This window comes from Sprattus sprattus, assembly GCF_963457725.1.
Source record: "Sprattus sprattus genome assembly, chromosome: 4".
Lineage (NCBI taxonomy): Eukaryota > Metazoa > Chordata > Actinopteri > Clupeiformes > Clupeidae > Sprattus > Sprattus sprattus.
In genome coordinates, this window is record NC_137923.1 from 39,879,524 (window position 1) to 39,907,080 (window position 27,557).

The following is a 27,557-nucleotide window of genomic DNA, read 5'->3' on the forward strand; positions in this document are numbered from 1 at the left end:
CTTGTGCTCAGTGGCTGTGGTTGACTGATCAGAGTACAGAGAAATGTAATTGAGTTCACAAGCATTCGACCTTCACATAGAATGAAATGCACAGAGAGAGAGAGAGAGACAGAGCGAGAGAGAAAGAGAGACAGAGCGGGAGAGAGAGCGAGAGAGACTGTTGGCCCCCAATGTACTGCATTCAGCTGCTGAGCGACTCCATGCAGGGCTCAGACTAACGGCCTCCCATTCATCACCTCAGCGGGGTCTCGTCGGCAGCTCACACCTCAGCCGCTCAAACCTGCAACTAACACACTATTCCACTTCCGGAATGTTCCTCCGCAGTCACCCGGCTATTCTCATAGACATGTATAGGGCTATTCTCTCTGGTGCACCATGTCCACACTTTCCTTTTGCGTCATACGCCCACCAGCTCCCAAGACATAATTAACACACTCACACACCCACACCCACACCCACCCCATTCATTCAAAACAACAAACACACCTGCTCCTGTTCCATAACTGAAGGGAGCCAAACGGAATAGAAAACGCCATTTATTACAGTATTAAAACAACACTCCTGACAAGAGCTTTATATACAAAAAACATTTTACATATACAGAGAGTACAATTGTGTTTGTGTGTGTGTGTGTATATATATATATATATATATGCCATTCAGCCCGGGGCCCTATATGATGCAGTGCTATAATTCTCCTTTCTGTAGCTCCACTTCTCTATTGCAGGTATAGGAGATGGCAGATTTATGAGTCAAATTTGATTTCCAGCAAAAGGTTTTACTTGGTAAGCACCCAAAGGTCCCAAACAGCAGCATGCTTTAACAGGGGAGCAATGTTCCATTGGTGAGTGGGAAAAGACAGGCCCGTCTGTGAGGGGGTTGTTTCGTACCTGTTGTCGGGGCAGGGGAAGGGGCAGAAGGCCACTGCTGTGGCCAAGTCGCCCACGTCCAGCACGGAAGAGCAGGGCCTGATGGGGTCAGAGCCCTGGCCCACAACGTCACCTCAGTGTGAGTGTGTGTGTGTGTGTGTGTGTGTGTGTGAGAAAGAGAGATGGACAGAGACAGAGGGAGAAAGACAGGGAGATATATGTGTGTGTGTGTGTGTGTGTGTGTGTGTGTGTGTGTGTGTGTGTGTGTGTGTGTGCGGGCGAGCGCACGCGTGTGTGTGTGTGTGTGTGAGAAAGAGAGAGATGGACAGAGATAGAGGGAGAAAGACAGGGAGATATGTGTGTGTGTGTGTGTGTGTGTGTGCACGCGTGTGTGTGTGTGTGTGTGTGAGAAAGAGAGAGATGGACAGAGATAGAGGGAGAAAGACATGGGAGATACAGTATATGTGTGTGCATGTGTGCGCTCACATCTCAGCCACTGCTCATAACCTGCTGTTCCAGAGCCTGTCGGTTAACACTAAAGATTTTGACAGCGTGGTCGTCTCCTGCACTGGCCAGCTGCACACAGGCGGCGACGGAGGCCTCCTCCGCCTCCTCCTCAGGACCCCCCTGCCCTACCTGGGCCTGCTGATGCCCCGCCTGGCCTGCCCACCCAGCCCTGGGCCTCCAGCGCAGACGCTTCACCAGCAGCGTGTGACTCTGGCTGCAAGGGAGACACAGTCAAGGAAAAACCCCAAGGGCGAGCAAGAGACAGGAGCACGTTCTGCCTTTCTGTATTCCCGTCATTCACTCTCTCTAACACACATACACACACACACACACACACACACACACACAGTCAAGCCCTCGCTCAATGGCTCACTAGCCATCCCTCTCCTCTGCCTGTCTGTCTGTCTGTCTGTCTGTCTGGCACTCTGACAGAAAGCCTTTTCTGTAATGCACACCATCACCTTACACTTGCCTCTCTGTCTGTCTGTCTGTCTGTCTGCTTGCCTGCCTGTCTGGTCCGTCCTCCCCCCACCCCACACACCCTCTCTTTCCGACAATTTCCTTTCCTTTTCCCGCTCCCACACACACACACACAAACACACACACACAGGTTCACACAAAGACGCACACACACACTCAGCCTCTCAAATAAATGTGTAATGTGTAATGCAAGACAAAACAAACACAGTCTCGCACACACTCGTTCTCCTTGGATCCTGGAACAGTTCGCTGTTGAGACACAGCCGGGGTCATTCTTGGGGAGGGGTGTGTGTGGGTGTGTGTGTGTGTGTGTGTGTGTGTGTGTGAGGTGAAGCCTTTTGACAGGCGGATCGATGGCTGGCTGTGATTTGGGCTTATTAATGTCAGCAGTGACAAACAATGCGGTGAAGTGTAAGCGGCATTATAGACCGTACGTCGGGTTTGTGTGTGTGTGTGAGGGGGGTGGGTGATGGTGGTACAGAGGGCAGACGGTGCTGGTGTAGAAAAGAATGCACCGCAAGCTGAACACCCCCCTCTCCAGCCTGGCGTGGATCAATATCCATGACGAAGCCTGCCAAATGATCTTACTGAATTTCAATGGATTTTTTTTCTTTTTATTGCTTTGCTACTGCCTCACTACTCTTGCTGCAAGTCTGAGCTGGTTTGGCTGGCCGCCAAGCTTCCCAAGCATCCAGAACCCTCTACTGAGGAGGGCTGGGGGGCTTCAGGGTGCTGCTGAGGCCGTTTTCACCCTGAAGTTCTAATAATAGTATCAACAGAGGTGGATCTGCTGTTCACCTGGGAAAATGCATATATATTATCTTGTGGGCTAGGGAAAAAATGCATTATGGGAGCTTATTTAAAACACACACAAACACACACACACACACACACACTCACGTTATGAGACATTTGAGGGTAGCAAGGGCAGGCACCCTTCCCCTGCACTTGGCTGTCCTTGCATATCACAAGCTAGAACTTCCATTAGCACAGCTATCATCAATTGACACGGTTCATCTTAAATTACAATGAGACTCCTCGGAGTTTCACATTGAGATATTGTTTCACATTATTGTGAACATAACTAGGATCCTTGCTCGGTGAAAGAATACCAAACAGCAAGACTTAATAACATGCAACAATTCTGAGCACTCGCTTTGGTGAGTCATGATTGCCAAAACATCAAAGACATGCCCAGATGTGGTGTTTTTTGTGTGGTAGTTGATGGTTTCTACACAACATTGACAGCCAACTGTGCACGAGTCAAACATGAGGTACAGCTCTTTTATTCACTGAAACACACACATATGCCAGCGTGCATGTACACGCACGCACACAACACACACACTCACTTACTAACTTAATGGCATGTCAGCATCCATGGCTATTGGTTTAGTAGAGATAAAAGGATACGAGGCGTCTGTGTCTCCTCCCTTGCTCCAGTCTCCGTCTGTGGGTATCTCGTCCGCTCCCCGCCTCCACTTATAGAGCAGGATTTGACCACTCTCCAACCCCACTGCCAGGAGGTAGCTGCAGGGTCAGGTCAGGTAGGGTCACACACACACACACACACACACACACACACACACACACACACACACACACACAGCAAGTCAGAGAAACTGACTTATAGATTTCCCCTGGCTTATAGATTTCCTCATGTCACCTGTACTGCAGCAGTGCTGGGACCTAGACTGCAGAGCTGGAGGAAGGGGCAGAGGATGTTTTGACTGGCCCGTCAACGGAACCAAATGTAAGGTCACAGTATTAAACTCTCAGAGACAGGGGGAGTCTAAAGGAAAATGCTAAGAACTCTTCGTTTATAGAAACATAGAATTGGAGGGAGGATAGAATGGATTTCAAATCCCCAACAAAGCAGCGTTCCATTTTACAGTCTGCAAACTAACCACACTGAGCTGCCGAAGATGCTTTTTGTTCACATTTTCAATCCTTTCAAGACTGCTGAATAAATTACAGGCATGAAACGTGTCCATGGGCTGACTGATCTCCAAAGCAATAAGCGTTTGAGGTTCCGCGGCAAAGTTTTGAACTTGGATGACCAGCCTTTATGTCCGGTTCTATTCATATCCAAATCCTGCGCTTTCAACACTGTGACATGTCTTCATTACGAGGCGTGCATAATGAAGACTCAATAGAACACTCTGGAATCCTTTGAAGGGAGACGGTGTGCATGTAAAGCGTGAGGTGTGAGGTAAGGTTCAACCAGAGGTCAGGGAGGAGTATGTTATATGGAAGAGTGCTTGTGCCGGGGGTGAGGGGGTTGTTTCGTACCTGTTGTCGGGGCAAGGGAAGGGGCAGAAGGCCACAGCTGTGGCCGAGTCGCCCACGTCCAGCACGGATGAGCAGGGCCTGATGGGGTCAGAGCCCTGGCCCACAACATCACCTGAGGCGGCGTGACCCCACACTATTACCTGTCAACGCAAACACACATTTGTAAATACACACACTTAAGAATTACCTGTCCACACACAATATCTTGCAGCAAAATACACGTGCACATTAAAACAAAGCACTGATTTTTCACATGATTTTGTTACTATATCCCTCTAACAGGGCCGGAAGCCTAAAAGTACGTTTTCTGCAGCTGAAAAAAATAATCTGTTATCAGCCTGGTTTAGTTTAGAGTGTAATAATGATAACACATGGTTGACTGCTTGGTGACCTGGTGCAAAAGGAATCAACTGGATTTAAGTACCAAGAAAACGGAACAGCTCATGGTAGACTACATCTCCCATCCTTATCTACATCCATGTGTCAGAGGTGGAAACACCTGGGGGTCCACGTCTCGGAGAATCTCTCTTGGCCTACCAAAGTATCTGCTCATCAAGCGTTTTCACTTTCTGAGAACACTAAAGAAAGCTTAGTTGTCATCAAAGATCTCGGTGAGCTTCTATTGAGAACATATGGACCCAGCTGCCTCACAGCATGGTATGGGAACTGCTTTGTTGCTGATAGAAAGGTCCTTCAGCGGGTGGTGAAGGCAGCCCAATACATCACTGGCACCCAGCTCCCAGGCGTGCCAGAGATCCATCGCAAACGATGTTTGCAGAAGGCACAGAGCATCATCAAGAACACCTCACACCCCATTCATGGACTGCTCATAAAACTACCCTCAGGGAGGCGATACAGATGCCTCCTCGTACCAGTAGGCTAAGGAATAACTTTTTCCCTACAGTTGTTCCTCTACTGAACACCCCAAAACAGTTGCACTAATGTACTTGGTCAAAAATCACATTGCATCTTCTGCACATGTATAAATGTCTATATACATTTAGCTATATACTATAGTACTTATATACATATATAGGTATACTATGTGTACAGTATGTGTATATGTGTGTGTGTGTGTGTAATATATATATATATATTAATGCTGTCAAACGATTCAAATATTTAATCACGATTAATTGCATTTTTGTCATAGTTAACACAAAATGATTTGCGATTAATCGCAAATTTGTATCTATTCTAAATGTCCCTTCAATTATTTTTTTCCATCATTTTTATTTTATTTCAATGCTCTTATCAACATGGAATAGTGGATTGGCTTGCTTTATGCAATGTTTTATTTGATTGAAAAACAACATTGCCAAACAGGGCGGTACAAAATAAAATGAAAAAGTGCACATTTCAGATAAACAAGGACAGTTAAACCATGGCTTAATATTTTCCTTTTTTCAAGTTGCTGTGAACATAGAAGTCAGGCCTCTTATTTCAAAAACAATGTTTTGGTAACAGTTAGGTTACCAATAAAAGGTAAGGTACTTCTGTGCTTTCACACACACACACACACACACACACACACACACACACACACACACACACACACACACACACACACACACACACACACACACAAACAAATATACACACACACAAACTCTTTATTACATATTTATACTGACCTGTTAACTTAACGTTGCACAGGGTAACAGGGAAACAGCTCTACCTTCACATTGGGTTGTGTTTTCATCTAGCTAGCAGGGTGCCATACCTTTTTGTCCCGACTTGATGTGACAAAGTACTTGTTGTCAAAGCTCCAGTCACAGGACCAGATGATGCGTGTGTGTACCGCTGTATTCTTGCTGGTGTTTGCGTAGAGAGAGAATAGTGGCTCTGTGAACAATGAGAAACAAACAAACCATATTTGAGCTAAAGGGTGAGAGGTGCTTTATAACAAACAGCTCCATGTCACCGAAAGCTCACACAACACAAGAGGATAGCCTTTTTCAGAGCACAGTACACAGTACAGTTCATGGCATATAAACATAAGATTAGCTTTACCTATAGTTAGCCTAACATAGCGTTAGCCTAACATAGCGTTAGCCTAACATAGCGTTGGCCTTGTGAGGCTGTTTGTTTCTTTATTGGGCTAACTTCTGCTCTTATCACACACCCATCACACATACTCACTCCCTAGTGGCCATCAGTGTCCCTTTTTCCATGCAACTCACTGTCCATCTCTCCCTGTACCTCATTTTCTTCCCTCTCTCTCTCTCTCTCCCTCCCTCCCTCCCTCCCCCTCTCAGAGACAGTGATGTGGTTAAATGTCACTGGGCCGGGGCCATGTCGTTAGCAGTTCTAATGTCATATCTCCAGCCGGCCGTGTCAAGAGGCGCCATCACACTCAGCCTGCACCTAAGAGAAAGAGGGAGTTAGCCAATGGGAGCCTCATACAAGAGGGAGCCAGCCAATGGGAACCTCATACAAGAGGACCCGGGCAGACAGCTGGGAAGCCATTGGTTTGCCAAGTCGGAACTCATTAGCAGAAGAGAGCGAGAAAGTAAAAGAGAGAAAGAGAGTGTTAAGAGACACAAAACTCGCACTGGAGGCCAGGGCTCATCTGTTGGATAGAGATTTCTCGGTGGCTGACGCGACCAGACAGCGTTTAGTGAGGAGGGGGGGGCTGTCTGATGGGCACTGACACTGCTCTACACACCACACACACACACACACACACACACACACACCTCCTCCTCCTAACCCTGTATTCGAGGGGCTGTGAGTAATGTAGGCCTGAACTAGAACAGACTGCAGATCCCATCTTCCAGCAGAGAGAGAAGGAAAAAAATAGAGAGAGAGAGGGAAGAGAAGAAGAGAGAGAGATGGTAAGAAGGAGGGATAGGAAGGGGAGAGAGAGAGAGAGCAATACATAGACGGAGGGGGCTGAGTGAGAGAAAGAGATAAAAAAGAGAGATGTGCAGACCCTCCAGTTACTTAGTGTCAAAAAATGTTTCACTTCCCTATCATGACTTAAGTCCCCAGACCAATAACACCGTATTAACCATCTGAAGGGATGGAATTTTCAGAACAAAAAGAAATGTTCGTTTGCCTTCCACTTCTCAGGGGCGATGCTGAGGGTTATAAGGGCTGTGTCTCTACCTGTGCTGTCGGGGGCGGGATCCTGGCGTTTCCATAGCGACCAGGTGCGGTCACGTGAGACGGCGAGCAGGAGGCGGGAGTCGGGGGAGAAGGCCATCTGCGTGACTGTGAGGCTGTGGCACGGCAGAGATTGCAGCTGTCGCCAGGAGGAGGCGCTCCAGAGCAGAATGGATGCGTGCTCTGCCTTAGTCGCCTGTGAGAGAGAGAAGAGAGAAGAAGAAAAGCGATGAAGGAGAAGAAAGTGGTTGGAGAAAGACAGAAACTGAGTAAGAAGGAATGAATAAGAAAACATAAATTTCAAACAAAGTAGGCACACATATTCCCCAGTATAATGTTAGAGGGCTACATTTAAAATGAGGACATTTCAGATGAAATCTGCATCTGCAAGTACAGATTGCAATTGGAAATTACACTAAATACACAACACAAACATAACCAAACAAACATTTGAAAGCATTTCCAAAAATGTCCAAAACCCTGTTACTGTAAATTCAACTCACAAAAAACCTTTTGAACGTACTCTTTCCATCTTTAATGTAGTTCCCTGACCACACAGACACAGCTGGCCATCCACAATGTAGCCCACACCCACCACCCTGGTTCTCCCTTGGGCTGGGTCACTGGATCCCCGGATGAACACCCATCCCCCCACACCCCCCCAGCCCCTAATGGCGCTTCAGTCGGTGCTAACGCCAGGCTTGGGAGGCCCAGCAGGTCTGACCTGATCTTTTCTCCTCTGCCCTGTGGTGTACAGCCATCCACAGCCATGTGCTGAATGAGCTCAATATGGGGACACTGCCTTTCTCAATAATACCATATTTTTTCTTCTTGTTTTCCCTTCCTCCAGAACATGACAGCCAGCCAGGGCACTGCCCCATCGCTCTCAGCTTACTGCATAACACCCAATTAAAGACAGGGAGAAAAGAAAGCGAGAGGGAAGGGGAGTAGAGGAAGGGAGAGGTGAAGAGAGATGTGTAGGTAGATGGTGTCACTTGTTGCCTGGTTGACCTTTGGGAGCATGGCTGCTCGGTGGCTAATGAAACACTCTGCGCTGGCCTGTGAGACGGGTGCTCCGGTGGGACCGCTGACAGTGGCCTCACCACCACCAGCCACCAAGATGAATTAATTACACCAGCATCTGCTAGCATGGTGGAATTTCAGTGTGTTTGTCTGGTGGTAAGTGTGTGTGTGTGTGTGTGTGTGTGTGTGTGTGTGTGTGTGTGAGAGAGAGAGAGAAAGGACAGACAGAGTGTGTTTGTTTGTGTGTGTGTGTGTGTGTGTGTGTGTGTGAGAGAGAGAAGGGAGAGAAGGAGTGTGTTTGTGTGTGTGTGTGTGTGTGTGTAAGAGAATATCAGTGTGAACGCAGGTGTCTCGAGTTTGTTTAGTCGTCTGACTGGATGTCAGCTGCATGGCGGTGCATCTGTCGGCGGCCTGTTGTTGTCAGGCACGTACCTTGCAGGCGGAGGCCACAAGCGTCCTTGCCGCGTCCGACGCCAGACAGAAGAGCTCAAAGCCGTGGCCGTACCTGCGAGGAAGAGAAAGGGGAGGGTGATCAGACACTCTCAGTGCGGTTCCACCGAGCTAAAGGATGGACTTGGCCCTTGTTTGGGGGAGCCATGATGCAAACGAGCCATCAATCAGATCAATCAAATCAATGACACTTCACTTGCTGTGCAGCTGCTTCCAACCCCAAACACACACACACACACACACACACACACACACACACACACACACACACACACACACACACACACACACACACACACACACACACACACACACACACACACACACACACACACACACACACACACACACACACAAGTATGACTCTCAGGCAGGCCTTAGAGTGACTGCTCATCATTAGCCATTAAGTGAGTGCTTAGAGCACTGAAGGAGATAAACATAAACACACCATCTGAGAGCAACGGAGAGCTCAAAGCTCTCTCTGACTAATGACGAGAGCTTCTGATTGGGCCCTGGGCTTTGAACTTGATGCATGTGAACAGTGAAGAACACATCAAAAAGTATGAAGAAGTCATTTGTAAGAGTTTACAATGGCAGCCATTTTGGACTGAGCTGAAATTGCCTTCATTGAAGCACATGGTTATATGCCAATGTGTGAGGCTGATGTAAGGCTTTAACAAAAAAAAAAATAAACAAATAAATTATATAAAACTGGGCCCTACTTGAGATTGATTTGCGTACTATTGCATTGCGTGTGTCACTGCCAGCAACCATCAACAACACAATGGCTGCACTTCTGAGTAAATGTCAGGATAATATGTCAGGCTTTTTGTGAAGGACGTGGCACTCGGTGAAACAAGCACTCGACGCCTTGACACCGCATTATTCACCTGCTCAATGAACAAACAGCAGGGAGGGGGGGGGGGGGGGGCTGAAGGCAGCTCTGTGGCTCATGTTGGAGAGAGTTGGGGTTGTGTGGTAGTGGGAGGGAGTGGCGGGGAGAAAGTGACTTACAGTTTCTGGACCTCTGGCCAAAGAGTGTTCTGGAGAAGGTGGTCCTCTGGCGGTGGCGCTGCGCATACAAACCAGCAAACAAAACAAACAGAAATAAATACACAAAAACCCAAAAGCACAAATCAACAGGCTGAGAGCAACTGGTGGATGGTGAAATAAAGTCAGACCAGCTGAAGCCAGGCAGACAAACAAAGAAATAAAGAAAAGCAATATAAATCTACATGTGTCGCCGGCCTCCCTAGACATTCTCCTTGGTCTAACTCACCAGGCAGCCCCGTACCCTACCCAGGGTTCTGCATCCGTAGAAATCCCTCATCCAATTTTCTCTTAAAAAACCCATTCAGCCTCCCACCAAAAAAAAAAAAAATGTGGCCTTTATCTCAATTCCAGCATCTGCTAGCTCAGAAATAGGTTGCGGCAAACCTGATTAAGCCGAGCTGTCTCGCTGATTGCCGGCCGGCAGGGAGAACCCATTGGGTTTCCGACATCTCTTCACTCAGACGCTTATGCAATAGGGGGACTGGCTCATCTGCCCAAGTCCTGAAATGGCCCCTGCTGCCTCGCAGCCAAACTCAATGCACCCAACCACCCCCCACCACCACCACCACCTTCCACACTCACAGACACCTCCCCTCCCCTTTACTTCAAGCTCCCCAATTTCATTTGTTGCCAAATTCTCCAGACTTTCACTCTAATTGTGTCCCAGTCTCACCTCCATGACAGAGAGGGAAAAAAGAGAGACAGAGAAAAAAAGAAGAACTAAAGAGAAAGAGAGAGAAAGAAAGAAAGAAAGAAGAAGAAAAAAAGAGAGAGACAGACAGAGTGAGAGAGAGAAAAAGAAAGAAAGACAGAGAGAGAGATGGACAGAGCGAGATAAGAGGGAACAAGAGCTAACAATTGAAAACAAGAGAGACCAAGGAGGCGCTTTATTCTGTCAGAGGCTCCCGTGTTCGCCTCACTGCTCCCTCCCTGGAGCCGCCGCTCATCAATATTGCAACTTTTTTTTCCAAAATTATATAAGCCGTCGCTCTAATTATGATTTCAGATTAAGGAGCTTGCCAGGGGCTCAAAAGCCACACAGACCCCTTCTTCACTCTCCACCCCCACCCCTACTGCCCCTGCCACTTATCAGTTCCACCACCCCCCCACCCACCGCCTCTCTTTCTCTAACTGCTCGTAGTCTACAGTCCTCTAATAACCCTTGCCACCTGTATATCTGATTCATTTTACGGTTGTACAGCTCAGTCACTGCAGCCAACCACTAATAGCTACTTGTCATAAAAATGGGGTATCAGTGTGTGTGTGTGTGTGTGTGTGTGTGTGTGTGTGTGTGTGTGTGGTTTCCCTAGGGTCTATTTACCCTTGAGAGTGAGAGGTTGGAAGTGAGACTCCTTGTATTGGTCAGAGACACTGCTGTAATTGCCATCCCCCTCCTTGCCAGTCTGGGATATCAGGTCACCTATCGACGTGAACAAAACAGAACTCATTTTCAGTTAAGCAGCACAGCATTTTTCAGTGCACTTAAGAGGAAGAGGAATATAATTTAGTATATTATTTATCATGTCTCGGTGAAAAGTCAATTTTAGACACAGAAGACCAGATTGCTGGACTTAAAAAAAGAAAAGAATAAAACAACTGCGCAAGTACTCACCTTGAAACACAGCTTTGTTTGACAGGCCCAGCGCAGGTGTGCTTGCCCCCTCTGGTAGATCCACAGTGTCCTGAGCACACACAATGAGCTCAGTGAGCAATAACTGATGACAGAAGTTTTGCATCCACTAGATGCCTGCTAACCAGACTGTCTGCATGTTTGCGATATGTGAATGTCCTGTTTTCGTAACTCACGTTGGAGGCTAGAAGCAGCTCCAAAGGGCTGGCGGAGATGTTGGCGAAGTTCTCCACGAAGTTCCGGGGGGCGCGGAAGACGCGCAGCACCTTCTCGTCGGCGCCCGAGACGAACTGGAAGCGGCCCACCATGGCCAGACACTGCATGTCGTAGCCGTGGATCTGGGGGCGGCAGATCTCATGCCATGTGGGCTGTGAAGAAAATGGAGGGATCAGTGGAGGGGTGAGAAAGTGAGGGAAATGGAACAAGAGCGACAAAGAGAGAGAGAGAGAGAGAGAGAGAGAGAGAGTGTATGTGAGTGAGAAAGAGGGACCGATGCAAAAGACAGAGTGAGAGAAAGATAGAGATTGAGATAGAGATTATGAGAGAGATAGATTGACAGGAGAGATGGAGTGGAATAAGGTGCAGAGATTGGGGGGTGGAGAGAGAGGGAGAGAGAGAGAGGGAAACAGAAGGAGAATAACAGAGAGATTGTACTGAAATGAATAGTAAGCGCCAGCTAAAGCTCAAACTGGTTTATGGCAACTTTCCTGTACCGCAGCATTGCAAACGACACTTGAATATATTAGCTATCGATTCTGCCCACTAAGATGCTGAGAAGCGTACTTTTCCCCCGCACTAAATACAGAAGACTCTCTGTCCAATTATTTCAACTATTTGTTCCGACTGAACTGCTGATGATGCACTAAGTGTTTTACTCATGACAAATGTGCTCTGATCCAACCAAATGAGTGTTTGCTTATTATACATCTTCCTGGGACGAAAACGAAGCCTTAAGGAAATGAACAATCGTTCAAAGTGACAGCCCTAACTACACTACCACCTCCCAACCCAACCCTCTCCTGCTCCACATCTTTAAGGGGAGGCTGCTAAAAATGCGTGCCCACTTGAGCCGGCGTTGTAAAATGAGAAGTAAAAAGCCTGTGAAGCGACTCGCCTCGTCTCCGTCAACCCGGGTGATGCACTGTGCAGCATGAAAGAATAATATTAGCCCATGAGGAGGATCGCTTCTTCCGTACAGGGTTACGGACTCCTGGGTGCCCCGTGTGATCATTAAATCAGAGACAGGAGTTGAGAAGAACAAGAATGTCAGGGGGAAATATATCCGCGTCATGAGCGATGTGCTGATGGCTCGACAGTGTCAATGCTATTAAGAGCTCCGTTGTTAGAGCAGCCCAGATCAAGGAAGCAGAACTTCTTTTAATTAGATTTCCAATACAATCATTATGATTTGCATTATCTGTACATAATTTATACTAAGTTGCTGTTTACTGTATTGGTGTCTCACATAGTTCCATGCGTCCTGGTGTGTAAATAAGAAGACAAGACTAATCAAGTGTCCATTTGGTTTAGTGGAGTACTAAATCTCAGACTCAGCTTATGACAAAGTCATGGACTCTAAGCGCATTTCTTAATGGTAACCTGACAACCTGTAGAGAGAAGAAGCCACTCTGCCAACATAACAGCTTGCGAGGATAACTGATGACTTAATTTCAGTGAACTCCTTCACAACATCTGCTAAATGCACACGGTTACATTTGCCTGAGATTCCGTTTCAATATAAATGCAACAACCTAAGCATGTAAAAAAAAAAAATGGAAACAGAGGACAGAGATCATGGGGGTCTACCTGGGTGCAGCCCTTCCTCTTCCAGGGCGTGAAGAGCCGAGTGGTCTGGTCCGAGCCCACGCTCAGCACAAACTCCCCCTCTGGGTCCCAGCTGAGGTCCTGCACCGCGTTAAAGTGGCCGGAGATAACAACGGCTGGGCTCCACTCAGCCTGTTGGACACACACAAACACACACAGACACACACAGACACACACAGACACACACACGATGATGACCAGGCGAACCACCAACATGCACAAACAACCACACACCCTCAGAGTAGGGCTGGGCGATATGGAAAAAAACATATATCACGATATGGATTATTTTATATCACGATAGCGATATATATCACGATATGCCCTCTTGCTTTACTGGATAGGGGTGTACTTAAAAGTGTGATCCATCACGACCTGTACCACAATTACGCAGATTGTACTGAACGTTTCCATTGAATCTTTAAATAGTAAGATTAAAACAAAGTGCATGACATTTAGTCCAGTGCTTGTGACTTTTAGTGGTTCTTTAATGTAGGCCTACTTTCAGAAGATAAATCAAGTTTAATTTAATTAAAAAACTTTCTTTTCAATGTTTGTTCATATGCTATAGCAATAATGATGAGAAAAACATTTTCTTATATGGCCACGTATAAAAATAAGAAAATTAAGAAGTTGGCCATTACACATACGCCCCATTGACCGCTTCAGCCCGTTGGTGCAACAGTGAAGATGGTCCTGTAAACAAACGCAAGTAAACGATGGAGCTGCGTTTTATCTGGATAAAAAGCATATTAGCGTTTACATTTCCCAACCAATTTCATTTTTATCTTCAAGGGTTTATGATCTACGTGGAGTACCAAAAAAACCCTCCATGCTACTTAGAATCTAGATAGTTAAGCTATAAACGCCAAAGACATATACACATATGCTATGTCTATGATAATCGCTGCTAGATGCTCACTGTTCTTGTGCTCCCACAGCTCCTTCACTTTTGAAATACTGAAAAGAAATCTAAACTAACGAAATAGTGCATCTTAAACTACAACTATTTGACCATCATTGAGAAAAATGGAACAGATTCTGCTAATAAATGGCTACACTTGTATTATACTCGTATTATACGGCTCTCCAAAATGTTCAAAAAAGTTCCGTTGATTTGAATGGGCCACCCCAGCATTTGCACGTCTGTAATGTCTTGATTTTCACTGCTGCAATAAAGTAATGACGCTGTCATTAGCAATGGGTGTCGATGCCCAATTGTATAACAGCGGCTGTGGTAACAGTTACACCTTCCTGCAGCGCGTCCATTATTCACTTTGTTTTTTAAACCAGAATTAAATTTCGCGGGCTCTCACCGTCAATCATGTCGCAAGCGTATGATGCAAAGCAAAACCACGTTCTCTAAAATGTATCTTAATATTCTTTTTTTACAGTTGTATAAACTTAGAGTTTGCATAATAAGAAAAGCAAAATGTTATATTAGGATGTGAAATTATATTAAAATGTATATTAGCTGTAATAGTGAAAAAATAAGTTTATCACGATAGAAACGATAGAGGAGAAAGGTCACGATAGACACGTTTCTATCGTCCTCACGATATATATCGTCATATCGCCCAGCCCTACCTCAGAGCAGGCAAGCGTAATGTCCAGGCGCATGACCAGCACACACGCCGCGGCATGTACAGCTCTGGAAAAAATAGAGAACTGGAGTAAAGTCATCTTCTCTGATGAGTCCAATTTGTAGCTTTCCCCAACACCTGGTCGTGTAATGGTAGATGGCGACCTGGAGAGGCTTACCAACCACAGTGTTTCGCCCCTACTGTTAAATTTGGCCACACAGCCAGGTCAGTGAAGGTGTGGATGAAGGACCAGCAGATCAGGACACTGTCATGGCCAGCCCAATCTCCAGACCTGAATGCCATTGAAAACCTCTGGAATGTGATCAAGAGGAAGATGGATGGTCACAAGCCATCAAACAAAGCCGAGCTGCTTGAATTTGGCATAAACACACCCAATGGCAATGTGAAAGACTAGTGGAGAGCATGCCAAGACGCATGAAAGCTGTGATTCGGAAATCAAGGTTATTCCACAAAATATTGATTTCTGAACTTTTCCTAAAACGTCCTTTTTCTAAGTTAAAACCTTAGAATTGTGTTGTTTTAAAATGAATATGAACTTGTTTTCTTTGCATTATTCGAGATCTGAAAACACTGCATCTTTTTTGTTATTTTGACCAGTTGTCATTTTTTTGCAAATGAATGCTCTAAACGAAAATATTTTTATTTGAAAATTGGTAGAAATGTTGTCAGTAGTTTATAGAATCAAACAAAACAACACGTACCAATAAATAGTAAAACCAGTGAAACTGATCCTTTTGAAGTGGCCTCTTAATTTTTTCCAGATCTGTATACATACAGATACACACACAGGCACAAAGGATATGAACAGCAGGCTCAAACAACAGTTGGTGGCAAAACACCAAACAGTCTTACAGAGAGCACTTAATCATACCATTACATGTCCACGGACACCCACACACATACGTGCACAATTAGGGAGAAACAGGACAGATGAGTTACTCAAACAGAAACATAGGGCATAAAAATGTATACATAATCATGTGGCACACAGACACACACAGACACACACAGACACACACAGACACACACAGAGACACACAGAGACACACAGGCATTTGCGTCACACTAACTGTGCACACACATAACCATACATTTAATGGCCAACGCAATTCCTGCTAGAGTGAAAGATCTGGTGTGAGTGTGTGAGTGTGTGTGTGTGTGTGCTTGTGTGTGTGTGTGTGTGTGCTTGTGTGTGTCTCACCTCCTGGTTCTGATTCCGGTGCCACAGGTGGAGCGCTCCATGAAAGGCGTGTGCCAGGATCATGGACCCGTCCGGACTCATCTGGCAGCCATAGAAACCCAGGGTATTCCCCCCAACCTCACCGACCCGCACCTGGGTGTCAGAGAGAGAGAGAGAGAGAGAGAGAGAGAAAGACAGAAAGAAAGAGAAAGTGAGGGAGTGTGAGAGATATAGAGCAGGCAATTAGGGCATACAAATAACACAGCACAGCCAGAGTCACGACCATTAAAACAGACTCGATACACAGAGAGAAAGAGAGAAACGCTGCTCTAAAATAGTCTCAGGGATCTGTAAAGTTCTGCCTTACAATAACGATGAAGATAAAAGAGAGCAGGGAGATGGAGGGAGGTAGAGAGAGAAATAAAGGCAGGAGGAGAGAGAGACAAAGAGACACGAGAGAGGGGGAGAGAGAGAAAGTGATCTAATTAATGGCCACCGTGAATCCTGGAAATCAGAGGCGACGGGCGCGTCTGTTCTCCATCTAACCATCTATTATTAAACACGCACCATAAAGAGCAGAGGAGACGCAAAATAAATCAGGGAGACAAGCCAAAGCAGAAATTATGCAAAGTGGAGGCTGTTAGGGAGGCATAAATTGCACTCTGGCTCGCACTAATGCGCCCCAAAGAAGGCAAAACTGCAGCAGCGCTCTGTGTCAAATTAAACAAATAAGGGCAGCGGTGGGGCTCGAGAACACAGCACTGGATTGGTACCAAACAAGTCTGGAGTCGAACGACGGACTTAAAAAAAACAACAACAACCTGATTCGTTGAGACTGAGGGGCACACTAGCAATCATTAGCGCACGGCGAAGGGAAGCGTGAGCTAGGCTAATCTGTTGGAGTTCATGTTTAGATTCATATTTATGGCATATATGTGCGGAAAAACACCACAAGAGATCATTTGTTGAGAAACAAGCACGGGAGACCCAAAGAAACGCATAAGGACCCCATACATCATTAAAACTGCTAAGATTAAAAATGTGGGATTTGCATTTTAAAACCAGCATCATTACATTACCGTAGGCAGTGCAATAGCACAAAATCCATTTTAATGGAATGTCTCCATGAGATTTGAAACAGGCCTACACCAAAAAGAATCAAAACACTCAAAGAAACCTGCCAGTAAGCAATTACCAACGTAAAAACCTGCCACGTAAGAACCATTAAAACTGATTTAAACCTTGCTTAATGATCACCCTGTAAGTAATACCATTTCTGCGTAACAATCCCATTGTTAATTGCCCTACCACACAGTGGGACTTGCCCTGGTTCCCTGTAGTCTGACACGAGCCATTTGAGATTGCTACCCTTGACCTGTCAGCAGTAAAGCTTAGGCTTCAGGCAGAGTAGATGTGAATAATGGCAGTTTGCTCATACACTTCAGGACCCTGGGTTTTGCACTCATGACAAAATAGTGATTGAAAAACCCACAGACCTTGCCTCGAAGGAAAATGGCCCTTCCCAGTAAAAGATCCATCAAAAAATCTCCAGCCTTGTATGAGACAGCTGGGTATGTGTTTGAAACAGTTACATGTCTTCACACTGCCATGTTTGGGTTCGGTCCTTAAGTGAAGATCTATTAAACATTCCATGAAGGACCGCAAAGGCAAGCCTTCACACTGAACTTGTAGACTCAGGTAATCAAGCCAATGACCTTGGTGTTGATAGAAAACCACTGAATTGAAACCCTGAGCAGACTCAAGCCAATTGGCCACTTTGGGAGAAAGCACACATTTGTTTAATAACCTCGTAATGGGTTTTCAACGGCCACAGCTCCGACTGCTGATCTCGTAGCTGTTTGTCTTGCTGTGTGAATGCATGCTGAGGATGCCCTTCAAAGCTTCGTTCCCCCATCCCCTATCCTAAAAGCGTCGATAAGGCGGAACTAATGACCACACAATAAAGCCTGCCTATGGCTTCAAATGGTCCCCAGCTCTTCCACCTAGTCCGAGAGAGAGTGACGCAACATAAAGCAGATTGATTTTGAATTCCTGTCCACAATGGTGATAGTAAATCGCGCTCCAAACTCTCACAGTCGTAACTACATAATCAGTCATGTTTATAAAAAGGCTTAGAGAAGAGAGAGAGAAACTAAACTAATCAGAGAAATAAATAAAAACAGCAATATGGATCTGTTGTGGGAAATGTGTCTACCTGTTCAATGTGGAGGAGCTCAGGGAGGAAGGGGATGGCAGACATATTTTTTACGACGCTAAGCGATGTCGGGAGACAAGCGAAGAATGAGGTGTGATCTTCGAGGCCAGACTGTGCGTGACGGGGGAACAACTGGCAGTCGAAGAAAAAAACAATTGAGTTCTCTCATACCAAAAAGGCATCCTGAAAACCAATATGCTCGTGTTCGTCTGAGCATACTGAAACCTGACTAGAGCGACGTTGCAGTCACAAAATCATTTGCTGTACCGTTTCATTCCTTTCTTTAGCAAGAACATGTACATCTGATCACTTTTTCATGAATTAATTTCTCAGATATCAGAAAGGAACGGAAAGGTCATCAGGGATTACACTAAATCTTTTTTTTTTCTATCGCCAACTACTGCCATCATAGAGGAAAGCATAAAGCTCCAGGTAGACAGTCACTTCTCATTTTGGCAAAGTACCAGTCTCTAGCTGATATACCCTCTTTATGGCATAATTAGTACCTGAGCATTTAGCTCCAGGACCATCAACCATGAGCTGGTGGCAGGCAGGAGGGTAGACTCCTTCGGGTCAGGCCACCCTTTGTCCAACACCCCCGCCCCCCAGCACCCTGACGGCCCATGCGGCGCCCACGCAGCTTTTAAATGACAGCGGGGCTCGTTAGCGGGACGTGTTTAACACAGCGGTGTGCCGGGCCACCCCACTGCTAGCCAGCTTTGCGGCAAATTTGACCAATTACACTAATCATCGTGGAGAAAGGGCTCCTTGTTAAATTGTGATAATTAGCCAACAGAGATGTTGGTCATTTGCGGTTCGGTCTTGTCTTAGTCACTGGCTGTGGGGATGGGGATCTCCACTGGGCTTTCTATACAGTTGTCTTTACATATGAGCCAAGGGCATTTACTACATGTCTGCCGATAAGGGTACGATTTTTACAAATCTGACATGACAAACGGTAGTTTCTAAGGAACGTATTTGATCCTTTACCATGCACCACCCCTTGGCTTCGAGACGCCTCAAACAGAGCGTGCAGTCAAGTTCCATAATACTCTTTCGTGTGGTTCAGATCTCCCTCTTCCTTCAGCTGTCCACTCATCGGTTAGGCAGTGGATATACGTAATTAAGGGTGGATATGTGGGTCCGTGTGTGTGAGAACAGACACAAGCTTCCTTCCAAGCATCCGAACACGGACTACCAGACTCACAAACAGCTTTTTCCCCCTGGCTGTAAGGCTTTTGAATCAGAAACACTGACCCACAAAACAGTGGCCACCTCCACCTACTCCCTGCTCCCCCCACTCATACAATTCACTTCCTAGATATATTTGCACAAATTTAAAAACTTTTTAACTTATTCTTAACATGCCTCAATTCACACTGAAACTGCTGCTAGCCCTTCTACTGTACTCTTCATTGCTGAATGTTAATGTTATATGTTATATGTTATAGAGCGATATGTTGTTCTTATTGTTGTATGTTAAGGTTATATTTTATATGTTTTATTGTCATAGTGTTATAGAGTTTTATGTAACTTTTTGGTATATGTTATATGTATGATGTCTACTGCGTAGATGAATGATGCTTGCCAAGTCGTAAGAATTTTGCTGTGCTGAAGCAATTTGGTATATGCAATAATAAACACACTTTGACACTTTGACTTTGACTTTGTAGGCAGGGCCTAGTGTCAGAGAGAGAGGACTACTCCCGTGGAGACTCACGGAGGTTGTGTGTAAAGACGGAAAGAAAAAACAAAACACACACACACACACACACACACACTCTCACGCTCTCACACACACACACTCTCACACACCTTATCCACCTGAACTACAAAAAAGGGCCCACAACTGATTCTACATCTTTCTCCTTTTGGAGCTCGTGACATGAAACACAGCATTAGTGGAACCCCCACCCCTCCATCAAAAGAAGCAGCATGCAAGTCAGCCAACTACTGCGGCACAGGCCTGGTTAGCAACTAGGTGCCACTCAGAAACAGGAACCCCCTTCTGTTGGCAGGGTGAAAGGGGGGGAAGCAATGCAAAAACTAGAAGAAAAAAAATAGTGGCGCTTGTATGCAGAAAAGATCAAAAGGAAGACACTCCTATTGATCAGCTGTTGAAGCCAGGCCTGTTATCTCCTGTCACTGTGCCAGTGAAAAAGAAGAAGAGGAGGGGGAAAAGGGCTTATCGTCAGCAGGTGAGAGGCGGCGGGGCCTTTGAGGTTGACACTAGGCAAAGGGGGGGTGGGGAGAGGGAGAGGGATGGGGTAACCTCAGGTACAAACACCTTCACCCGTTTCATTAGGAATTTGCCTGTCTGTGGCTCAACATACACAGTGGCAGATGGGAATAAAGCAAAACAAAATTCCACACTCCATTTGAGTTTCAGTGAGAAAATGAGAGAAGGGCAGTGTGTGTGTGTGTGTGCGTGTGTGTGTGTGCGTGTGTGTGTGTGTGTGTGTGTGAGCGAGAGAGCGAGAGAGAGAGTGTGTGTGTGTGTATGAGGTGGGGGTGGAGAGTGTGACAGATGTTCTTATGCCTAAATGGTCGAGAAATTGGGGAATCTAGCGGAGAAGCTGGCGAGGGTTCCGCGGGCACTCAGGCTGATGCTACATTACTATGGTGATAGAGAAAGTGCAGAGGTGGTCTGGAGGACGAGAGGGCCAGGGTGGTGTACCCAGCGGGCCGTTACCCAATGCTTTGTCCTTCCTTTACCCTCACTGTTTAAGTCAGCAGTGATCACTGACTTTTACTGAAACTGACAGAGAGCATACTCCCACAAAGTAAAAAATCTAAATCAGCAATTTGGCCCTAATCTGAATTTGATTCTCCACACTTTATTCACAGTCATGCCAAATCAGTCCAAGTGCAATTCCAGAGCTTCTGTCCTTTACTGATGCTCCCTCTGAAAACCCTTTCTTAAGGAACAGTGTAGCGGTACAATAATACACAGTCACGACCATCTGCTTTAAAGTCAATACTAGAACTGTAGTGAGGCCAGTCTCACCTGCTCTACCCACACCCCCGAGTCCTCCTCTGGGCCCCAAAGGATCATGGTCTTGTCCATGGAGGCTGAGAGCAGGCTCAGTGGCTGTTGCACTTTCCCATCTGCAGGGGGAGACAAAGAGACACACTTCAGGTGTTTCTAAAGGCAGAGCAAAAATTGGACAGCTGGTTTGAACTCTGTCATAAGCCATCAGTGGGCAATATGAACCAGGTTTATTTGTGGAGCACATTCCATACACAAAAGTAATTCAAAGTGCTTTACATAAACATTTTCAAAACGATAGTTATTTTGTCCAAGGTTTTTATTTTTGAGTCATGTGAAAATGTCTGGAAAATAGGACACCACATAACCTTAAAGCGAAGAATCTACAAAGAGACACCAACCACACAACAATGCTAATCTAAAACCCACTGATGTGAGAGTAAAGAGCCTTACCTTTGATGTATGATGGATGCCAGTGAACACCATACACCCAGTTCTCATGGCCAGCCAGCACGGTCTCCAGAGACATGGCAAAGACTGAGGAAGTGCCTGTGATTAAAGAGAATTAATAAATATCAGAGCTGAAAACACACAAACCAGCTCAAAAAAAATTAAAAAATAAACATCATTAAAACCACACAGACATTCAGTGTTATGGAATCTAAGAAGAGATTTGATTTTTTTTAAATGCAGTTCTTTTTTTTTTTTTTTATGAGCTTAAAAGAATATCTTGGACTTAGGGTCCCCAAGGGCTTCTGTAAGCCGTATCTCAGTGAGCAGCCTGGGCAGAATTTCAGAGATATTCCCCTGTCTCACTAATCACAAGTTCAGTATCAGTGAAGGACCATCATCATGTCAATCAAAAATGAGAACACTAGTGACAGGGTCAGACAGAGCAGAGAATGGGAGGGAGGAAGGCAGAGGTTTGTTCGCTAGCCGCATTAGCATTTTTTGCACATTTTACCTTCGACTTGACAGTCAAAATGGACTTATAACTGATAGAAATTTGACAGAGAAGGATTTCTTTTTGTTTTTCTGTTCTCTCCAGTACCGTTCTGTGCCACTTCAAAGACGTTCTCCTTCAGCCGGAGGGCAGGTTCACCCGGGCCGATGTGCTCCTCGGGTGGGGCCTTGGCAAAGAGCTTCCACAGACGGATCATGCAGTCCTGAGCACAGCTGGCCAACAGGAGCTCCCCATCTGCATATATCAAAGAGAGAGAGAGAGAGAGAGAGAGAGAACGACGTAAGAATCAGGGAGAGAGAGGGAGAAGGAAGGGAGGGTGTAAAGAAGAGAGTGAGTGCAAAACTGAAGAATTTAACTGAACTTAAAAAGAGACACTATGCAACAATTTGCTACTTCTGAAGCATGTTTTTGTAAGCAACCATTGCTAGTAACATCTTCATATTTATTTTCATGGCATGGGGTCAGGTGAAGGACAGATACACAAACCTGTTGTTTGAAATAGCTTCCTAGGTTAGGCTTCCAAGGTCCACCCCATGAAAATGTAAAAAATGAATAAATAAATAAAAACCCCACACTCTCACATCTCTACCTATACCCCTAAAAGACATGAGTTAGCATTTTATTAGTGCCATTTGTGCTGCTGTTGGTATTTGTAAGGTTTATGCATATCTTTTCAGTAGATAGATTGCTAGTTTTCGACCAAAACTGCTGCCGCTTCATTTCCTTAATTAAAAGCAAATATTCTAGCGTCAGAAAATAATAAGTTACAGAACACGTCAAACAAAACCCAAACCAAAGCTTCACCCTGAGAGGGGAAAAGAAGAGGTAGAGGCAGAATTATAGGGGGAGAGAAGCCACAAAAGAGACAGAGACAGAGAGAAGACAGACAGACACACACAGACACACACACACACACACAGACACACACACACACACACACAGACAGACGCACACACACTCCCTCGGGACAGTCTCAGCTGCTGGAGAGTGGGAAGAGCGGGTGACACACACTAAAAACGCCGCTCTCCCCTCCTGCTTCAATATTTCAGCGGGCCAGAGAGGCTTGTGGCTCCTCTTGGCTCCTCATGGCTGTCAGCCTGAGCCTGTTTCATGCATTATGGAGGGAGGCTCCAGTCAAACTCAAAGACACAGCACCGATGGGTGGGTGGGTGGCTGTGCCTTTTTTTTTATACTTAAAGTTCGCGACCCCTTTTCATTTTAATTGTGTTATTATTATTGGATGCGAGTCGGGACTAGACTTCTGCTCGAATTCTTTAACAGTACGCAGATTCGCAGAGGGGCGAGTTTAATAATAGTAGTCTGATGGAACGACGTGACGTTCATTTAAAGAGGCGGAAGCATAATCTTGCACGATGTTTCTCTGACGTGTCATGACATCAAAAACGTTCTCACGATTTCAGCATAATTTGGTTACACTATGAGTAAGTAATCGCACAAAAGAATAAAATGTGTTGGCTTGAACCCTGGAAAGGGTTTAAAAAAAAATTAACGTTTATACCAGCGGGTTCACTGAGAGGACTACGCATTTAGCACATATTCTTCAGTTTCTTCCAGTTTGTGGTTTGGTACCCTGTACTACAGAAAACCTGTTTTAATGCTCTTCATGTCGTTTCATCAGACTTGTGGGATTAAACTGACCTTGAAGCAATGACCATCTGGGAAGAGGGTCTGTCTTCACTGCAGTCTCATACCTTCACTGCCGTCCCACTATGGGGATGTGCAGAGAGCTGTCTATCTACTGTACATGAACATGTCAAATATTATCCTACTAAAAACAGACAGACAGACAGACAGACAGACAGACAGACAGACAGACACACACACACACACACACACACAGGCCCTACCTCTGGCTGCCCACTCCACGCCGCGGATCCAGTCCTCGTGACCTTGCAGAGACAACACTCTCTGGAACTGCTCAGCAAAAACAACAACAAGCAGTATTTAAGCACTTAAAAATGACACCGCACTCACCTGACACCGCACTCACCAAGCTTACAGTGCATACACCATCACGGTTAATAAGGTCCTCTTACCTGTTCATTATGCCGGATATAAATGTGAACCTTGCTGTCGTCTCCCCCGCAGGCCAGAATGGGTACTGCAATCAAAAACCTCAGTTCCTCATTCTGACATTTTTCTTGTCTTCATTATTATTATCTGTTCCAAATCCAATAACCCCCCAACGCCGGTCAAGCTTTCCTTTGGGTAATTACATTCTTTGTTACCATCTTACCTTTACTACTACCACAATTTTAACTTATTCTGCTACCACCACACCTACTACCTAACTACAAGGTATAAAAAAGGCATGTGCTGTATATTGCATGCCATATACTTTGTTTAAATAGTATAAATATATATCACATTTGCCAGTCTATGCCTCATCTTCAGATTGGTACATGAATAACATATTAGGTTTGGTACATGATCCTATTCGAAAAGGTCCTCTTATGCAAGACTGGAATGAAATGCTGCTGCCAGATGTGATCCCAGTGCATCACTCAGAGAGCAGACACTAAGGGCACGTTCGGAGTCACACAGTAACACACTAAGGTGGGGAGCAGATGTTTCTCCAACATGACGTTCTGTCGTTTACAGAGAGGCAAGCAGTGGCAATGCAGATTGATGAGGTGATCAGGGAGGGAGAGAGAGAGAAATGGAGGGAGAGAGAGGGAGAAAGAGAGAGAAAGGGAGGGAGAGAGAGAGAGCGGGAGGGAGGGAGAGAAAGAAATATAGCATGTAGTCGTCCACGGCTTACCTCCGCTGCCTGGCAACAGTGCCAAGGAGACATCCATCATGAAGCCACTCCCGAAAGATAGCGTCTGCAGGCATTCCACTTAGGAAGAGGAGAACATCACACAAACACACACACACACACACACACACACACACACACACACAAACACACACAAACACAGACACACACAGGAATTAGTCTAAGGCACAATTAAGTCAAACTATATCTGACAATTAATAAGGAGTTGCTCTGACAAACAATGAACTGGTCCCTGTACCACCCCCCCCCCCCCCCCCCCCATCTTAATTGCTTGTCGAAACTGGCGAATTTACTGTGCATTTCAAACGTGAACTGATGATGACATCTGTCAAGGGTTGTTGCTTTGTTCCCAGACACCCAGGGGAAGGATGAACACAACGGCACATGTGTCTGTCTGCACAGATCAGAGGACCAACCCTGAGGACGTCTCTCGGTTTTCCCAAAACTGTCATGCAAAATCACTCACTTCCTCCCCCTGTTTCAGCAATTAAAAAGACAGTGTTTCCAGCATAATCGCAATATTTCAAAATGGCAGTCTAAAAAGCAGTCTGCTGTCTTGAATGTCTGTTCACTATGAAGTGTGGGGAAATGTAGTGCTCATACATTAAAAACGTAGCTTTATGTCTTTGTGAAGGTAGCATTACACACAAGTAATTCCGTGCAAGTAATGATCCATAGAGAATAAAACATGTCGGCCCAAACCACACATACGTCTGTTTTTATTAATCTCAAAACATGAAACAAAATAATAAATATGTAATCAGGTGACAGATAATACATCAAACATGACACCATATGAACGTCACACTCACCGCAGACAAAACTATCAATGGCAAGAACTCAGGCATTTACATTACTAATACCAAAACTATCCAGTAGGTGTCAGGCTAGTCAGTAAATTTAACATAGCCGTTATGTAGGCTGTTCCTCTCAACTCAAGTTCTCCTCATTGTTGGTTCTTCCCCTGGTTGTTCTTGTCTGATTGTGAGCAAAAATAAAACCTTACTGAACAAAATGTACAACTTTACAGCACGGCCATGTCTTTCTTCCTATCTACTGTCGCCACAATACGCATTGGTCAGATACTTAGCCGTTCTTTGATTCGCAGACATAACATTAGATACCCCACATATCATGTAATTTCTCTGAGGATGTTTTGTTTTTGTAATGCTCTGGTCCCTGTGGATTGGAGCTTACCTTTACCACCATCACCTCGAAGCCATAGCTTCACTGTGGAGTCTGAAGCTGTAGAGACGATGAGCAACTGGGAGGTATCCAGGGGTACAGCATCCACAGCACAAACTGGACCAGTGTGTCCAATACATTTTTCTGAGGATGGGTACTATACACAGGCAGATATACACAAGGAACCAAGAACCTTAGCCTAGCCATCATCCACTGCAGTAATGGTTGATTCATTGATTTATTCATAGCTCAAACTGACTAGATTTTAGATAAGAAATAGTTTTTAAAGAAAGTATTCTACAAAGGCAGCATAACTCAAATTCATTTGCCTATTGTACAATGATTGTGGGTTTAGGCCCAAACCTCATCTCTAGTGATGCATATACTAAATGATCATGTCAGATAACATTAATTTCATCTCTCCATAACTTTTTTGTATCACTTAAATGTATCTGTGTTATCCTGTATAGTACGCACCTGCCCGTCCACATTCGTCCACACGATCACGCTATTATCTGAGCCTCCTGACACCAACTCTGTTTCGGGACCTGCAGTGGAATATTATCATTACGTTGAAAGAAGTTAGGGTCAGTGCGGGTTCGGAGCGAAGCATACATGACCTGACATGGTAACTCACCACAGTCCTCTCTGTGCACCCACTGGACAGCATTCACCCGAGAAGTGTGTCCGTTCAGAATGGCAACTGCAGTTCGCTCCTGATAAAACCATAAGCGTGATTAAGGACAGAATGAATGGCAGATCATTTTCTATGACAACGCTCCTTGATTCTACCATCCATTCACGTCATGATACCTAAGTTATACTTCAGCTCATGCGAACAGGTTAGCCAACTATTTACCCCACAGCCTAGCAGTAAGCAAGAGCCAAGAATCTAGTAAAGAGAAAAGGTTTCTAACAGCTGGGCTATAGAATAATGTAGGCCTACAGTAAATCTATCTATCAAGGTTTTTACTTAGATATTAACTTGACAGTTTGACGTAGGACGCCATCTTACAGAACGAGCCGGCGTAAAAGTCAGATATTACAAGATTAAAAAACAATTAGACAAACTAAGGGACTACTTGCCAGAGGATCATACAGGGCCACTGAATGGCATGTCCCGAAGGCAATCAGGCCTCTTTTACTCCAAGATACAACATTAGGACTACGATTTGGACAACATGCGACATGGCATGTTTGTATGACGGGCGGCGCCATCTTGGATATATCTCTTGTGTAACAGAAGTGCTGTATGCCGGAAACGATGCTAGACTTCTAGAGTTCCGCAGACAATGTTCTCAGATTTTCAGCAAATGTACTGAATTCATACTTGTGTGAAAATAACGGGAGACAGACGACAAACATACGCGTTAATATGTTGTGA

At 45.3% G+C, this 27,557-nt stretch overlaps 1 protein-coding gene across 1 annotated transcript; it reads right to left on the reverse strand.

Annotated features, from left to right (window-relative positions):
* Positions 1 to 627: 627 nt before the first annotated feature.
* elp2 (elongator acetyltransferase complex subunit 2) lies at positions 628 to 27,391 on the reverse strand (the record flags this gene model as incomplete). The annotated part of the gene is made up of 22 exons (XM_080836452.1): positions 628 to 1,590; positions 3,270 to 3,386; positions 4,149 to 4,288; positions 5,872 to 5,993; positions 7,260 to 7,452; positions 8,712 to 8,784; positions 9,744 to 9,801; positions 11,104 to 11,202; positions 11,395 to 11,464; positions 11,589 to 11,780; positions 13,219 to 13,368; positions 16,042 to 16,173; positions 21,243 to 21,343; positions 21,678 to 21,773; positions 22,276 to 22,422; positions 24,057 to 24,123; positions 24,246 to 24,310; positions 24,971 to 25,048; positions 26,186 to 26,330; positions 26,651 to 26,721; positions 26,811 to 26,889; positions 27,260 to 27,391. 22 exons carry the CDS (start codon positions 27,389 to 27,391, stop codon positions 1,359 to 1,361), a joined length of 2,559 nt encoding a protein of 852 aa, XP_080692578.1. The 3' UTR covers positions 628 to 1,358.
* Between the last annotated feature and the right edge of the window lie 166 nt (positions 27,392 to 27,557).